Source organism: Chiloscyllium plagiosum, chromosome 9, assembly GCF_004010195.1.
Source record: "Chiloscyllium plagiosum isolate BGI_BamShark_2017 chromosome 9, ASM401019v2, whole genome shotgun sequence".
Taxonomy (NCBI): domain Eukaryota; kingdom Metazoa; phylum Chordata; class Chondrichthyes; order Orectolobiformes; family Hemiscylliidae; genus Chiloscyllium; species Chiloscyllium plagiosum.
Window position 1 is genome coordinate 81,452,839 of NC_057718.1, and position 17,987 is coordinate 81,470,825.

Here is a 17,987-nt window from a genome sequence, read left to right on the forward strand (position 1 = left end):
ATGGCACAATGTTTTGAAAAGAGTTAAGATGACAATTGCAGAACATTTTTCTTCATGTCATGTTAAGAATAGGCCTCCGACTAATTCTAATTCCCTTCTCTATCTTTAGGTATGGCTTTCCCAACGAAAGGCTAAGAATTCAAGGACCATGTTACTGAACCCTCGTCAGATCCGAACTTTAACAAATGCTTAGTTTCACAGCAGCCTTGGATAAATGAGCCCACCCTGACTGTCAGTGAAATACTAGCATTGTGTGCGTGTGCACATATTTGGAAACCAGCTGGGTCAATTAGTTACAATTCTGACCTAGTGTTCCTCCTATCATTTTGTTACATCTATCCCAGAGGAATCACATGTAAAGTATTTCATTGTCTGTTTGGTGTGGGGTTCATCCAATACTGTGTTTGCTTTACAAATCACCTAATTCTTTGCCATTTGTAGCTCGCAGCTTCTGAGCTAAGTGTGCATTTTGTAGGTCAATTGCTGAAGAACTTTTAAAATCTGTAGAGGTTTTATTTTTTAAAAATCGATCTCAGTATTGATTCAGTGTTATGATGAATTAAAACTTGTTCGTCCGCAAGAAGCACTCCACTGATTATGTGACTATTAAAACTTAATTGTGTTTGGATCTAATTGAATTATCTCATACAGTGGGATTTTTAACAAATAGATAATAATTGTTTAAGACTGTCTTTTAAAACGGAATGCAATATTAACATGCACAGTTGTACTCTCTTTAGTAGTTTCTGCGTAAAATGTTCAAATTATAAAGGTGCTGTGCCTTAAACTGTTTTTAACTGATTATCATGTAGTAATTTCTAATGTAAACCCATCATTGATCTAATGTTAAGATGCTATTGATAAGTTAATCAATCACTTCTTAGGAAATTCCTCTAATCATGTGTTGGAAATGTTGCAATTTAACTAGGTGCAGTGGCTACTAAAGTTCGAAGGCACGATATGCGGGTCCATCCTTACCAAAGGATTGTGACCGCAGACCGAGGTTAGTTTAGTACTGGAGTTCTTGTTTTTTGTTGAACATGTTGACTGAAAGGCTGCTGCTTTGCAACATCACATCGGGTGGAGTTAACTGATGGCCTAATTTCTGAGGACCAGTCATGTCCATTTTTGTTCTGCCAAATATCATTGTGCCCACCAACTCTTCAAGATTTTTTGTTGCAAAGCTTTTTGAGAACTTTAAAGTGTAAGTTCTCCACATAAGACAAAGGAGATGGAAAGATATACTAAGCTGGAGAAAGGGAACATTGATGTTCCTGTTCCCTGTCTGGTAAAATTGTGAACATTGGGGTGCATATTCTAACTGTCAACCTGTGTTTCATATTCGGGGAAGGGAGGGAAATGTTTTCACATATGTGAAAAAGTTATTATTGACAAATCCAAAAAGGCTTTTTTAAACTATACTTCATACAGGACCAATTTCTTTTCCTTGAAGAGAAGTCGTCCTAATTGTGCCTTTATAATGTTCAATGAAATGTTACACACGAAAATGAATTTATATAATATGTACTTGATTTTTATTGTTGCTTGTTGAGGGGTCCATGAACTTTTAAAAACTGCATTTGGATGTATTATGCTTCAGGTAAAGTTAGGATTTTATCAGACTGTTTCTTATTTTCCCTTTTTTTCCAGTAGTTTACACATAGGTCTTAACAGGAAATTGAATGTTCATTTTCCCAACTGTTGTTATAGTTTAACACTCTTAGACATACAAGTGGAAAAACATAGTGTGAAATTAATGTACTTTAGGCTTGCTTAAGCACCATAAATTTGACAGCTAAGATCCTTATTACCTAATCAATCTTCAAAATGACTATTACATCCAAACTATATAAATCTTTGTAAGTTAAATTTCCCATTATATTTTAATGAAAAGATATAACTGTGGTGAAATACCACTTTTTCTCCACTTCTTGATAATAAGTGGAACTGCACCAATAGCCCAGTTTCCCTTAGCTACTTTGTTTTCCATGTCCATTTTGTCACATATCCAAATTGTGTTCATTATCAGGAGAACCAATTTTATGTAAAGAAATGTACTATATTTTAAGCGCACTTTACATTTTACGTGAAATTGCATCTTATAGCGAGAAGAAAATGAACTCTTGTGGAAGACCCTAGTACATTACAGATCTAGTACTTGCCACAAACAAAATAAAAGCCAGCTTTCCTTCGCGTGCTTTGTTCCAATGCTTTTATGCCCCACTATCATTCCTAACACTAAATATTTGCATTCAGATGATAGTTTAATATCTACATGCTGTGTTGGAAGCCTGAATTACTACTAGGTATTCCAGCAATATGTTTGGACCTTTATTTATTCGAAAACAGACACTGTTTAAAGGCAGTGTCTCCCAACTAGTCTGAGGAACTTCTGTATTCAATATATTAGCTTCCACAGGCAATCTTAATTACTGCTGTTGATGGGTTATTTAGATAGATGGTTCTCTTTCTTTGCATAGGATTGAGCTTCTTAAACATTTTGCAACAGTAAAAACTATTTTCCGATTAATTTAGATGTAATAATTTTAATTAAGTATTTAGAATTGGTGATGGGTTAATGAGTGCATAGTTCCTTACTGCTAAGAAAATGACCCTTCAGTGTAACTTTACAGAATTGTATTTGGTACAGATAACAAGATAGACAGACTGACTGAAGTAATTGGAATAAACTCCACATTGTGTTGCACAGTTTCTGAACCTGTGTGTACTGTTGAAAGCCTGGACTGAACAGAGGATCTGTAGCAGGTGTATTGGTTGATTAAATACATTATAGCCACTTTGTTGGCCCTTAAAGGCTGTATATTTTAAAAGATAAAAAAGTGTTTAGTTTACTGTGAGCATATTGCAGCTTTTTAAAAAAAACCTCAAATTTTTAGCAGGGTAAAATATTATTTTTCTTTTTGTTTCAAGAATTTGCAGTAAATGAGCCCTAGAATGTAAACAATAATTTCCAAGACATCAGTTTTCTCTTCATTTTTTTTTTAACAGGTACACTGAAAAAATTGTCATCACAGAATTAGATATTCTAGCGTCGTGATTTTGGTTGCTGAGGCACCTGGAAATTGTTTAACCAGTGCCTGATTCATGCAGTACAAATTCATGGCCTTGCAATAGCCGTCAGTGGGTGATGCACTCCTATTTTAGCCCACTAATGTAACATGAAAAAGATGTGCTGTTCTTCTTTTTCCCCCCTAAGGAGGATGAGGTCCATAAATATGTACATAAAATGGTGAACAAATACAGCCTTATGTATAGGCCACCAAAAGGGATGCTATTGTTAAGAATAACACTGACCTTACCTTGCTGAAATGGCACAAATTTGACTTTGCACTGAATAATTTATTTCATTTCCTCTGTTTTAGTCTTGTGGCCAACAGTACAATATTTTGAAACCTCAGAATTTTGATACATGTTAAGCTGTTGAACAAAAGTCTTATTTTACATTTAAGTGGACCAAGTTGGGTGGAGGAAATGGGAGAACGAAAGAGAGTGAGATACAGAGATTCCAGAACGCTGTGACTTATCACTTTCCACTTGAGAACTTATGTTTTACTGTAATCATCTCCATTTTAAATTTTTTTTTGCAAAGAAAATAGTATTACAGGTGGCTTCTTTTTAAAAAGTATAAAAATATAAAGCAGGAATGTATATGAAAATGTCAGATTTTATTGTATTTGCAGAGTATTAGCATTGAAATTCAAAAAGAGGGCTATTTGTAGTTTAAAATGTGCATTATAGTGTCAAGTAGAAATTCATCTATTTTTGGATATATTTTAGGGCTTTATAAATGTAGACTTTTAAACGGCAGGAGTTCTATTGTGTTTACATGCGAATGCATTTTATACAAGACTGTCCTCTAAGTGTACAATAGTACTCTCAACTGGAATTTGTTGAATAAAGTAAAATACTCGGCCTCTTCCAAGTTCCCATGATGTAGCCAACACTGCAAGTCCTATAATTTAGAATTGCTTGTATTTGAGGCCAAGAATTTCATATTGTTGTAAATAGAAGAATTGAAAGGCAATAAAATTTTATTGAACAACTTTGTTTTGCCCCATAGTTTTTTTAAGTTTGTCCTGTGAACTCTTTAAAAGAAATTCTACTTAATTAATAACCAGTTAATCGCATTCATTGTTAATTGTTGGCTTTTTTGTGCTTATACTTGGGAAACTACTAATGTTTAACAGCAGTCAGCTACTGACAATTGTGTACTAACTGAGGAATGCCAGACTTTGCAGTACAGATGCAAGCACTTTTTTCTTGATTCCTGATGACTGATACGATCACTGTTTCTCAAACTCTTCCATTGACTGCTACTAATCATTAGTCATTATTAGTTTCTTTCTCCTGTTAACTAATACTGGAATAGGGTTCCTTTTCATGCTTTGAATCATGGTTTAGTACTGTCATGATTGAATGCATTCTGTAGATAGTGTTGATCAATGTGTCAGAATTTCAGTGTTTGTTTTAATAGTTGTGGTTAGTTTTTCATATTGTCATCCAGTTGGCACCAGCTGACAATAATCTCTTCTCTATCTTTTTTCTTTTCTCCTTTTTTGTTTCTAACCACCCAGCCGCCACTGGCAACTAACCCATGACCTTCTGACCTCTGAACTCTTCACCCAATGATGACCTGACCATGCCTGCCTGCTGATCAATTTACTGGTGATCGCCTTTGCTTGTCTGTCTTCAGTGCAGCGAGCTGAGGCACTGTCTGTTCGTCTTACTGCCTAATAATGAAAACAAACAAAAAACAAAACACACAAACAAAATTATCCAACCTCTCAGATTTTATGGTTGGGTGAATCATGAGGTCCTAAAACTGCACTGAATAGTACTAAAGCAATAAAGTTCAATTCACCCCCTCAGAACCGTTCATCAGTGATCATCATTGAGTGACTCTCCCTAATGAACGGTAAGAAGTCTTCACCTAGGAGATAGGAGATGGATGTGTATGAATAGCTATTAACAAAAGCAGTGACTGTGGGAGTTTGAAGAATTTTTTTTCTCATGGTGAAGTCACAGGTTCCCTGAATGTATTTTGTTGTGATGATACATCATGCATGAACCTTTGGTCACTGATGTCATTGGTGAAGGGTTTTTGAATGAAATTCAATGTTCAAAATACGGCCAATTTATTTTTGTTTTGTAAGTCCATTTGTGCTCCTCAAGAGCACAGATGCCAACTCAAAGTTTTTCATGACTTCAACCTGCCAGTTCAGAATTTTCCGAAATGAATGCTTCTGCTGTTGAGACGACCATTGAGAAAACAGTGATGGGTAAAGACAACTGAATTAGAAGTAATGAGTAATAAGATTGAAGAGTATCCATCAGATGTTAAGATTCTTTTGGTAACAAGGTCCATGCATTGTGTGTCATGATCCTGGGCAAATTGTTGAATCCTATTTTTCTTCCTTGTGTAGAAATGTTTTCTCAAGGATGTAAAGCCATGCTTGCCTATTTACTATATACATGTAATTAAATTGTAGATAAGCATAATGCATTGAACAGACCACAAAAAGAATAGTAGATACTTTTACTATTACAAGGGTGCTGGTAAGAAGAAATATATTTTTGACAGTAGTTTTTTATACTTTCAAGTATTAAACAGAATCTGAACAAAGAAACACTTTATTTCATTAAAATATTTCCTAGTAGTTGTGAATGAAGCAAAACAGGAGACCAAAACAGCCTCTTTGTTTTTTCTTTATTTTTTCATTTTTTGTTACATTGTAAAGATTGGAAAATGTTTAAAGAGAGAAGTGCCTTATTTTATTCATAGTCATTTTGTCTAGTATCTCAGAAATTAATCACCATGCTGAATGCAAGGTCTCAAATGCATGCAAACTTAGCTGCCCAGTTCCTACATGAAAGGATCCACAAGTGAATAAAAATGAGCTAGCAGTTGTTGCTTGATTAATGTCACGTCACTGAACCCATGGCTTTCTATGACTATAGCTGTGACATCGATTTGTACAGTCTCCTGGTTTTATAGTGAATTGTTTAAAGCTATCGTTCCCTGTGGGTTTTCACGTCTTAAAGAGCCAGTTTATCTTTTGTTGTTAATCGTAGGATGACGTAAGAATGAAAGAAACTGAAAGATAAACAGAAAAATCTATTTGGAGCATTCACTTGTACCTCAATCTGAATATAAAATTTGATGCTCATGAACAGCTTCCAAACTTTTGTTGTCTTCACTGTGTAATTAATTGCCCTTGAAACGTCTGAGCATGTTATGTTGAAAGATATCCCAGGCAGACCAGTGTAGGAGAAAGGTTTCCTGTTGGTAATGTCAGAGAGCTTACATGATCAAAAATGGCCAAATTTTCTAACTGACAGAAGCTTATTTTGATTATGTTTAGCCAGTAAAGAATATCAAACATGTCCTTTTCTTGAATTTACAGCAAGGAGGCCATCAGCAAGGTTCTCAGAATGAGCAAATCATTGATATTCTCTTAAGTGGAACTGAATTTCAGTTATGGGAATTTTGAGATTTCTAAAACATCAACTTCAGATGCGTTGGTAGTAGAATTTTACAGCCGGTTCCTTTAGCCGTGTTCTCCCTGCTGTCATGTGGATTGTCTGCTCAGCAGAGATTTGTAAGGTGGCTGAGGGTGAGCATAGATTTACTTTGTAACATGACTGTCTTTCCACTGACATAGGTTCTAGTTAATTCAACTGCTGCCTTCATACTGATTGACCTCAGGAAAGAGGTAAGATGATGAGGCAGGAGAATCAGTTCGAATGGATAGTTGTAGCCAGAATTGAAGTTCAGTCATTTCCAGATATCTTTCTTAATATGGTTTTTTTGGACTGGAACTCAATAATTTCAATTTTTTTATGCATTTACCATTTTTTGCATCATTAGAAATTATAAGTTCTTAGGTAATTATTTGCAGCACCTTGATCATTTTAAAAGAAAACTTTTTAAAGACTCCACCGTGAAACCTGCAATACTGATGACTGTTACAACTTGATTCACATGTCATATACAAATGACCAGAAACAATATTGCTTAAGTATGTAATGTCCTAATGTGGTTCTCAGTTAGCTTTGATGTACCCTTCAGTATTTAAGTAACCTTTTTGAACTCGAAAAGATGCAAGTAGTATGACAATTTATTCTTAACTAAATCTGCTCAGTTTTCAATTGGTGATGAAAAGGGGTATGCATCTTTTCTTGTGACCTTCCAGCTCACTATATATCAAACTGGCCATTTCTCTATCATTTGTAAGCAGAGGACTTGTACACTACAATTTATGTTGAATGATTGAACTGATGGCTCATTCATATCCACTTAGGGATCCTTTTTAATAAACACTCCTGCCTTTGGCAAGGCAGAGACTAGGAAGGGTTGCTATAAAACACTTGCATGGTAAATTCACCCAAAATCTGTCATTTGATAGGGGAAGAAAATGATTTACTATGCAACAAGTGTGAAACTACTGATGCCCATCCAGCCAGCTTTAAACATTGTACCACCATCTTTGTCTTCCTGATTGTTGACACTCAGCGGATGGTTCCTTGATTCTTTGATCATACACATTTTTTATCAAGTGGCATTTTTGACATTTCAGTTTGAACAAAATTTGTGACGCTCAAACGATAGCCATGATAGTGACTACAGAATGTGGGCAATTCAAAATAAAAGCAGTTTTACTTTTGATTTTGTAACAGTTATTTGTCATTGGACTTTTGGGAAAGAAAGGTTGGATATTAAAAATGTGACACGTCTTTAAAAATGTTTCATTGCTAACATTATGATTCCTGACCAAATGTGACAACTTTTTAGAAATTGTGTATGCCCTTAACCTCAATATTACTATTGTTTGAGTGTCTTAGATATTCAAAGGTAGTTTAAAAAAAAACTTTGTACTGTACATTTTCCTGGCAGTATTATGTATTTCTATGGAGTGATTAAATGGGAGTGTCACTAGTAGTTATGTAGTTGACAGGATGAGTCAACTATTTGCAAAGCAAGAGGTAGATCCATGTTGTCTGTACCATAACCAATTTATTGCCTAAAAACATGTAAGATAATGTATTTACAGCCATTGTTACAAGTTTATAATGTATTTTTCTATAATCTTGTTTTTGTATGTTATATATAACATTCAAGAAATTTTCCTGATAAATTACAAAAATATAGAATATCCAACATTTTGATAACCGATCTATACCAACCCTTTTGCAGTTAGTACTGACTGTGATCTTTCTTTTGCTTTCTGTTAGCAACTTGATGACTTAAATAGACAAGTTGGTTTTCTGCTTTTTTTAAATGTGCTTAATTTTATTTAATTGTTTCTTTGCTGTTTCTATTAACCCTTGCATTATTTTAATAAATGTTATATAAAACTTCTAACACTGGACTGTCTGTTTTAACCATTTTGCCACATTTTCTAGAATAAGCATTAAGATTAATGTATGTTGCACGGTTTGTCAGACTAACCTGAGGAAAGTGACCAAATATAACCACTTTAATCCCAGTATGTTGGTTGACAGTGCCTGTATATGAGTTAACAGTGCCAAACATTTTGGTTGATTGATCTTTTTACCTGTTAAGAAGGCTGCTGTTAGAAAGGAAACAAAAACGTAACACCTCTTTTCGTATTGTTGGAGTCTTAATAGCTTCCTTCCAGAAACAAGTTTTGCACTAATTTTGAAGTTGTCCATTCAGAGCACTGCACAGCAAAAATGAAAAGAAAATGCAGGCAATTATTTGTTTGTAGTAATAGTTGTCCAAATTCAAGTAAAACTAGTTTTGATTCATGTAGTTTTAAGAAGTACATATATGCGGAGCCAACTCTTCACCGGTCACATCTTGTCATCCAAGTAGTAAGTATTGGATCACCTCTGATAGTTAATATTATATTTTTAACATAATTTATTTGAAAAATAAAGCCTCTTTTCTCTCAGAATATCTTCTTTTATCAGTTTATTGTGAGATAGAATGTGGAGTTGGAATAGTCTGGTCACCCTGAATTCAGAGTTCCAAAAGTTGTTATTGCGTTACATACCACAAAGTCACAAAATAAAGAAACGTCTGTACAGTTATAGATAACAGTGGATATGTTGAAATGTGGTCAATCACTGGCAGTTGGTGTTACAGGTTATTATGCTATAACGTGAATTTCATTAACATGAATTTGCTGTAATGCAAATGACAAATTTGGGACACTTTCTAAAGCACAAACCTTTAAAGCTGTAACGCGATTACATCACCAACACCTAAAGTGCTGTTTCTAAAATGTGATTTTTCTATATTATGAGGTTGCACAAGAATGCAATCATCGTGTTATTGAAAAATGACCTGTACCTTTATTTCAAGCCTTTGTAAAATTGTAAGTATAAAACAGGCACAGACATTAATAACTGCTTTGCAGTAAATTGTTGCACAACTCAATAAGATTGATTTCTTTTACAGACTTTTCTCAAAACTACTTTTACATAGAAATATCATAATGAATTTATCACCTATTCTTTTGTACGTTTTGTCAAGCATTTGAATTTAACCACAAGCCTAGACAATCCCAAAGTACTTGGCATGCACACTCAAAGGGTTCATGTTATTAGCCTTCACAAGTGGATGTGATATGGATCAGAAGCATAATACAATGAATACCAGAAGGGTAAAATAGCAACAGAAAATACTAAATCTATACAGTAAGTCAGGCAGTATCTATGTAGACCCAAAACAGTTTCAAGTGAATGTTCTTTATTTGAACTGGGAATATTTTAACATATGACAGGTTTGAGCAAAAGGGTGGATATGCAAAGGACAAAATAAGGCCGATGATAGGATGATTGATTGAACAGTTAGTTTTACAAGACCAAAGGTAATAGTTGTAGGGCAAGAAAAGAGATGCTTAAGCAAAGATGAAAATCACGCAACACCAGGTTATAGTCCAACAGGTTTAATTGGAAGCACACTAGCTTTCGGAGCGTCGCTCCTTCATCAGGTGATGGACTATAAGTAGGATGTTAACCCACCAAACTTGTCCAAGAGTCTCCATGAATTAACACAGATCTCCTGACCGCTCCTGGAATAAGACAAAAGGAAAATCTTTAAAACAAAAGCTAAACAATTAAACAAAATGTGATTCTTTTTTGTTTCCTTTGAATATCTTTAAGTGTTAGTCATAAAAATAATGGTAATGTGTTGAGAAAACACTGGGTAAGATTGCTGGATATGAAGAATCCTCCAGGAATACTTCCAATGAAAATTGTCAAGTTTAGTGATATCAAGTTAATCTCAACACATTAGAAATGCCAGTACTACACTTACAATTTCTCAGTAACATGGAGAATGATGCTAGTGTAGCTGTTGGACTATAACCTGGTGTTGTGTGATTTTTAACTTTGTACACCCCAGTCCAACACCGGCATCTCCAGATCTTAACCTGGTGTTGTGTGATTTTTAACTTTGTACACCCCAGTCCAACACCAGCATCTCCAGATCTTAAGCAAAGATGTGCCTAGAACAAATGTGTTGCATTCTAAAAGCAAAATAGGACAAAAATTGCAACAAAGAAAAGAAACAAATTTGAAATACTTTATAGTCTGAAGCCTTTGAATTCTATTGAGCCTAGAAGGTGTAAAGTGCCTAAAAAGAACTATAAGATGCCATTCCTCAAGCTATTGTTGAGTACAGCAAGCTAGGGATAGAGATGTCAGTGTGAGAGCAATGTGGAGAATTAAAACTATAGGCCATCATAAGGTCATGTTAACAAACTGATTAGAGGTGCTTTGCAAAATGGTCACCGAGGCTGCGTTTGGTCTCTGCCTATGTCTAGTAGATAACATTTTGAGCAAAGAATACAATATACTGAATTAAAAGAAGGATCTGTAAATTGCTGCTTTAATTGGGCAGTGAGTTTAGGGCTTGAGATGGTGAGAGATAAAAGGGATAGATTTTACAACTGCATTTTCATGGAGAAAATCTGTGGGAGGAAAGCAAGCAGATGGTTTGATTGAAGAGTGGGCCAGAGTATCATGGAGGAAGTAGTTTCTTTGAAATGTTGAAAGTGGAGGGCAAGGTGAGTTAGGTTATGATACTAGAGGTGATGGAAGTAGTGAAAAACAATCTGTTACAAGTTCAGATCAAAATGATTTTAAACTGCCTAAACAAACTTATCCAAATATTTCAGTGTTGACTACGTTGAGCTACACTAGCATCATTCTCCATGTTACTGAGAAATTGTAAGTGTAGCACTGGCATTTCTAATGTGTTGAGATTAACTTGATATCACTAAACTTGACAATTTTCATTGTAAGTATTCCTGAAGGATTCTTCATATCCAGCAATCTTACCCAGTGTTTTCTCAACACATTACCATTATTTTTATGACTAACAATTGAAGATATTCAAAGGAAACAAAAAAGAATCACATTTTGTTTAATTGTTTAGCTTTTGTTTTAAAGATTTTCCTTTTGTCTTATTCCAGGAGTGGTCAGGAGATCTGTTAATTCATGGAGACTCTTGGACAAGTTTGGTGGGTTAACATCCTACTTATAATATGAAGTCAAACTGGCAGTGATGGTGTTCCTTATTATTATAAGGTATAACAAAGTACAGATGTTTTTAAAGTAAGAAGTAGTTTCATTGTTATGGGATTGTAATTGAAAAAAATTGAGATGATGTTCATTAATCTAACTGCGAACAATTACGTTGTTGCTGGGCACCAGCTGCTAGCTATGTTCCCGTCCTGACCACCCCAAAGAAAAGTTAAACTAATGAAAGTGTGGTGATTTGAAGAAAGGGCTTTCTACTTAAATGGTTTGGAATGCAGATCATATTCTAAATAAACCTGGATTGGCAAATTTTCATGTTTAAGCTATATGATGAAGTCCAGAGCTAACGTTCCAGGCCTGTTGTTGGACTTAGCCATCTTTAATCAGTTGAATATATTCACAGCTTAGTAATGAAGCACACAGAGCAGGTGTAACTGTTGTGCAGGCTGTTTATCTTGCGTAATAACATTATTTTTGGCATACTAATAGATTTGTTTGATCAAGTTAGGACCATAGGGTTTTAAATCCCATTCAAAAGTAGAAGCACCCTGTTTGCCAGCAGTGAAACCCATTATTAACTTTGTAATTTTGATCATAGTCACAGTGGAGCCTAAGATCTGATAACATTGTAACAGACAGATTGATTCAAATTGACTACCACTGGACAAATTGTAGGGCCTGTTTGAAAACATTTGGCACAATAATGCAAGAAGCTTAGCTATGAATCTGGTAGTTATTACTACCCAAGATCTATTTTGAGAATACTGGAACTAAACACTGAAAATAAACTAATTTCCCTATTCTACTTTTCAATTTTAATGCATAAGCATTGTCTTCTCTCCCTTTCCTTATTTTCTTTCCTCGAAGTCATTAGTATTTGACATCTGTGTGTGTTGATAGCTCTATGAGAATTCTTATTGTGTAGTGGTAGCATTCCTGCTTCTGGATCAGAAGTCCCACTTCAGGACTTGATGCACATGAGAAATGTATTTCTATCATGGCCAAACAAGTTGATTAACAGCCTGCACCTGATGGTAGGCAGTAAGAGTGAGGTAATTCTCTCATTAGTTGTACTATGGAAGGCAATAACAAACCACTGCAGTACTTTGCCAAGAACAATTATGGACCTATCCAATGGAAGTCATGATTGTCAATGCTCTCTTAAGGTATGGTACCTGAAGAGGTTGAGTAAATTTCCATCATTTCATTGAAGTGGTCGTTGGATGCCCACTAGATACCAAACAAAGGACCCTCATGCCAAACTCTGATTTTACTCCCTTCTTCGCACTTGTGCATTTTCTTCAGATATGGATCATGCCCAGGACTCTGACTTGAATTCCTCCCATCCTTACTTCTTCCTCCTATCTTAAACCATAATCACTAAGGATATGTATGCCTCAGAATACTAATAGTAATCTAACTGATACTCTTTTTTTTTAAACAGTACTTGCCAAAGTAAACAGCTTTGTATTTTCCCTTGATGTTATCATTTTCTGACGTAGATACCTTTGAAAACTCATCTGATATATTTTTTTACGTTGCTAGCTAGCTTCCTTTTGTGCTCTAATTTATTTGCCCTGATTAACCTATTTGTCATTCTCTGCTATTCTATATAGTTTGACAAGTCATCTGACCTGCCACTGATCTTTGTTTAATTATATGCTTTCTTTGTTATGTTTAATATTTTATTTAAGTTTTTTTACAAATGGTAGTTCATCCCACTGGAATGTTTCTTCATGTAGAGCTGTACTTATTTTGAATATACTGAAATATCCCTCTGCCTCTGGTTCTCTACAGATCTGTTGGCTTAATATCCCAGTTTACTTTAGTTCCTCTTTCATAGCCACAGAATTGCCCTAATTAATGTTTAGAATATTGGTCTTAGACCCACTCTTCTCCCTTTCAAACCGGTTGTAAAATTCAAGCATATTATGATTGTTGCGACCAAGAGGTGCCTTTACTCTGAGGTTGTTAATTGAGCCTGTCACATGTAATATCAAGTCTAGTATATCATGCTCTCTGGTCAGTCCCAGAAAGTTTCTTATGTTCAAAAGCATTCTATCAATTCCTGGTAAATACCACTATTGACAATATTTATTTTTCATGTATATTTGTAGATAGACATCACTCATAATTATTGCTATTACATTATTACAAGCACCTAACATTCCTCCTTGTACACTTCTGACATTGCTGTTGCTGTTTAGAGGTCTGTAGATCACTCCCACTTGAGTTTTCTTTCCTATTCTGTTCCATGTTCTACTCAAACTGATTCTGCATCCCGATGTTCTGAGCCAAGTCGTCTCTAAGTATTGGATCAATGCCAATTTTGATTTGGAGTGCTACCTCTCTGGATTTATCTCACTTCCTATTCCTCTTGAATATCCTATAACCCTTATCATTCAGACCCCAATCCTTGTCATCTTGCAGTCACATCTCTGTAATGGTAATCAAATTATATTTTTTCACTTCGATATGTGGAATCAGTTCATTTACATTGTTATGGATGTTTCACATTCAGATGCTGAGCCTTTAGCTTTGTGCTTTTTTCAATCTTCCCTGTCCTGCCATTCTCTGATTCTCATTTTCCACATTTGTATTTTGGTTTTAGATTTAGATTAGATTAGATTCCCTACAGTGTGGAAACAGGCCCTTCAGCCCAACAAATCCACACCGACCCTCTGAAGAGTAACCCACCCAGACCCATTTCCCTCTGACTAATGCACCAAATGCTATGGGCAATTTAGTATGGCCAATTCACCTGATCTGCACATCTTTGCACTGTGGGAGGAAACCGGAGTACCCGGAGGAAACCCATGCAGACACTGGGAGAATGTGCAAACTCCACACAGACGGTTGCCTGAGGCTGGAATTGAAACGTGGGACCCTGGTGCTGTGAGGCAGCAGTGCTAACCACTGAGCCACCATGCCAGAGTGTTCTATGTCAACACTGTCCCTTGACTTGTAACATTTATATTATCTTGATCTGACTGTCCCTTATCCAACATAATTCAGGTTAGACCATCTCAATTGTACAGATCCCACCTTCCTTGGTATTGGTGCCAATAGTCCACGAGCAGGAAACCACTTCTCCTACACAATTCTTTCAGCCGCGCATTCACTTCTCTAATTCACTTTAATCCACTTTGCGAATGGCTCAGATAGTAATCAGAGATTATTACCTTTTGAGATTTGCTTTTAATTTAGCATCTATTTTCTCACATTTCCTTCACAGTGCCTCTTTCCTAATATCAATGTGGACTACAACCAATGGGTCCTCCTCTTCCCACTGCAAGTTTTTCTCCAGCCCAAAACAAAGATCCCCCGGCACCTGGCTCCCCAAAGAATTGAAAATTCAGCCCTATGTCATGTTTATTACAATTTTTAGCAAAACTGAAAAATAAGCTTTAGCTGTTAATGAATGCTGTATGAGCTAAAGTTTGATTGCAACACATTAAATAACATGACAGTGAACTGTTTACAATAATCTCAATGCCATTTTACCGTTAATACTTTGAATTCTTCAGTCACATTCTCATTCACTGTTTGGAATTAGGACAATAGCACAGGTTTTCCACAATGCTTTCAATTTAATGAAACATCCCAAAGCACTTCACATGAGTGGCATAACATTTTACACCAAGCCACATCAAGTGATATTAAGACAGATGACTAAAATCTTGATTTGTTAAATTGTTTTTAATGTTTTCTTAAGTAAGGAATGGGGTCCAAGCTGCTAAGAGGAGAATTCTAGAGCTTGGGGCCGAAGAAACTAAAAGCTGCTAATACTGTTAGAACGATTAACCTTGCAGAATAGCATGGCTGGGGCAGAATAAAGAAAAAAGGAGAGAGCATTGAAAGTTGGCATGAACATTTTAACAGTTAATCTTGTTTGATTGAGAGCCAAAATTGGTCAGTGAGGGGTAGAATAAAGTGTGAATAAAAATTGGTGAAGATCAAGGTACAGACTCGATTTCAGATGAACTCAGTTTCTGGAAGTTGGAAGGTCAGCTGGGGTGTGTTGGCATCGATATCATTTGAAGTTCGATATAAGCTGGGTCATGTAACATAAACCACAATGAGTTAGGTTCATGTGATACCAATATTTTGAAATGTATTTATAATAATAGCTATTTAAAAGGTGATGATAGCACAGACTTGTGCACATAGTCTGTGTTCTGTGCTTACTGATATTACTGTACATTTCATATAACTGACTGCACCAGTTCTATTACACAGAGTGGCAGAAGGTGAGGCGGTTACTTTTATACCTGTAAAGTCCTATGTTGTGATGTCATATAATGGTCTTAAAGATACAGGTGGTATGGACCAGACCAAACTTCCCTCAAAATATATTAAAAAGGTAGCCGAGACCCTAATGTTTCCTTATTTTAAAGGCAAGTGCCAGGCATTTCATTCCTGATGGAATTCAGCTGGTCAGACTATCAATGTTGAAACAAAAAAACACTTTATTCACACACTATAGTTAAAATATAACAAAAGAAAGAAGAAATTGGAATGACTTCGCTCTATTTGAAAATTTCACAGAATAATAGATTACTGAACAGTAACTGTTCTAATAGAGTAACATCCCATAAACACATCCTTGACAAAAAGTAAATTTAGTAAAACAGTTTGTTTCACATGCAATTCTCGCAACAGTAGGAAAAACATAAAGAGAAAACTCTGCATGAGACAGAGTGAGTAGCATGGAGAGATGTACTGCAGCTTCCACCCAGCTTCAAGACCCAGCACCATTGACTAAAAACTAAAACTAAAAGTCCTGGTTCTTGGGAGCTTGACCCCAACCATTCAGACTGCCTTTATTGTTCCAACTTTGTTCCCAAGGCCTCCCAATCTGTTAGTTTATTGGATCTAAAATAGATAGCTTGTCACCTGTGTCTTAAAACCTCTTTTCAAAACAAAAAAGACAAAATATACCTCTTAAAGTCATAGTATTGTCACATAGGCTTGTCTCATTGTAATATACTTTCTCTTCACTTTCTCTTTAAGAACCTTTTATCTAATAAATGTGTAAAGTAACGCACGTAGCTCGTTTCTATATATTTAGGTATCACCTTGGTAGATGTACAAGATGATCAAATCTGGTTTTTAATGCAGTAATCACGACTTGGTGTTGCAGCTTCATTCTGCATTGTACTATTAGTCAACGCAGATGGATATATATCATTTGTTGCAGACATGTGGTAATTCTTTGTCGTGATCTCTTCAGAAACTGAGTTGTCATGCTGTGTGACAGGAGGTTAATGATGAGCTGTTCAGATAAGTTGAAACAAATAAGAATGCAAGAGAAACTCAGCAGGCTGAGTAGCATCTGTGGAAATAGAAGCAGAATTAACAGTTAGGTATCCTTCTTCAGACCTGAAAGGAGCTCAAAAATGGTGGCTGTTATGCTGTTGACAAAATGAGAAAGAGGGTTGAGATGAACAAATGGTGGGCTGTCCACAGCAAAAGACAAAGGGAGTTCTAATGGTGGTAACTAAGAGATTTTGTAAATGATAGGTGTGGAAAGGGGAAAAATGGGTCAGCAAAGCCAACAAGACACAAATAGGACACCAAATAAGCAGGGGTGAAGAAGGGTAGGAGAAAGTGAGGACTGCAGATGCTGGAGACCAGAGTTGAAAAGTGTGGTGCTGGAAAAGTGCAGCAGGTCAGTCAGCATCCGAGGAGCAGGAAAATCGACGTTTCGGGCATAAGCCTTTCTTCAGGAAGGGTAGTTTGTCATCCCAGTGGAGGACAGAGGTCAGGCTCTGCTTTAGCTGAACTAAATGTTGAGTCCCGAAGGCTATAAAATGCCTAAGAGAAGATGAGGTGGTGTTTCCCCAGCTTCCACTGAGCTTTGCTGAAACACAGCTATAGGCCCAGGATGAAAATGTTAACATGAAAACAAAATGGTTCATTGAAATGACAAGAAACTGGAAGGTTACGGTCATTCTTACAGACAAGTGGCGGTATTCCACAATCATCTGGTCTGCATTTGGAGAAAAACTACTAAAACATGCAACACAAAGGGACTTGGCGGTACTTGTGCACAAAACGTAAAAAGCTAGCACACAGATGCAGCAGGTAATCAAGAAGGCTAATGGAATGCTGGCCCTTATTTCAAGGGGGCTAGAATATAGAAGTAGGGAAGTCTTACTGAAACAGTACAAGGTGCTGGTGAGACCATATCTGAAATAATGAGAGTGTTTTGGTACTCTTCCTTAAGGAAAGATATTTCATCGGAGGCAGTTCAGAAAAGGTTCATTAGGATGATCCCCGGTATGGAGGGCTTGTTTTATAAGCAAAGACTAAACAGGTTGGGATGGTACTCATTGGAGTTTAGAAGAATGAGAAGTGATCTTATTGGGATGGTTAGGATTCTTAAGGGCTTGACATGGTAAATGCGGAGAGGATGTTTCCCTTTATGCATCGTCACGGGGAGTTTTGGAGGC

The 17,987-nt window shown here is 36.1% G+C and overlaps 1 protein-coding gene across 10 annotated transcripts in view; it reads left to right on the plus strand.

The window, feature by feature from the left end:
• Positions 1-17,987, plus strand: part of LOC122552980 (protein quaking) — a 563,704-nt gene that overhangs the window by 515,230 nt on the left and 30,487 nt on the right. For 2 of the 10 annotated variants that reach the window (XM_043696330.1, XM_043696326.1), the window contains exons 7-8: positions 929-1,003; positions 4,596-8,583. The exons of 6 other annotated variants lie outside the window; for them this stretch is intronic. In XM_043696330.1, coding sequence (XP_043552265.1) covers positions 929-1,003; positions 4,596-4,612 — 92 coding nt within the window. In that variant the 3' untranslated portion in view covers positions 4,613-8,583. Of the gene's footprint in view, positions 1-109; positions 4,064-4,595; positions 8,584-17,987 lie in introns of those variants that run through there. 2 more of the 10 variants (XR_006312579.1, XM_043696331.1) reach the window with 2 other exon arrangements.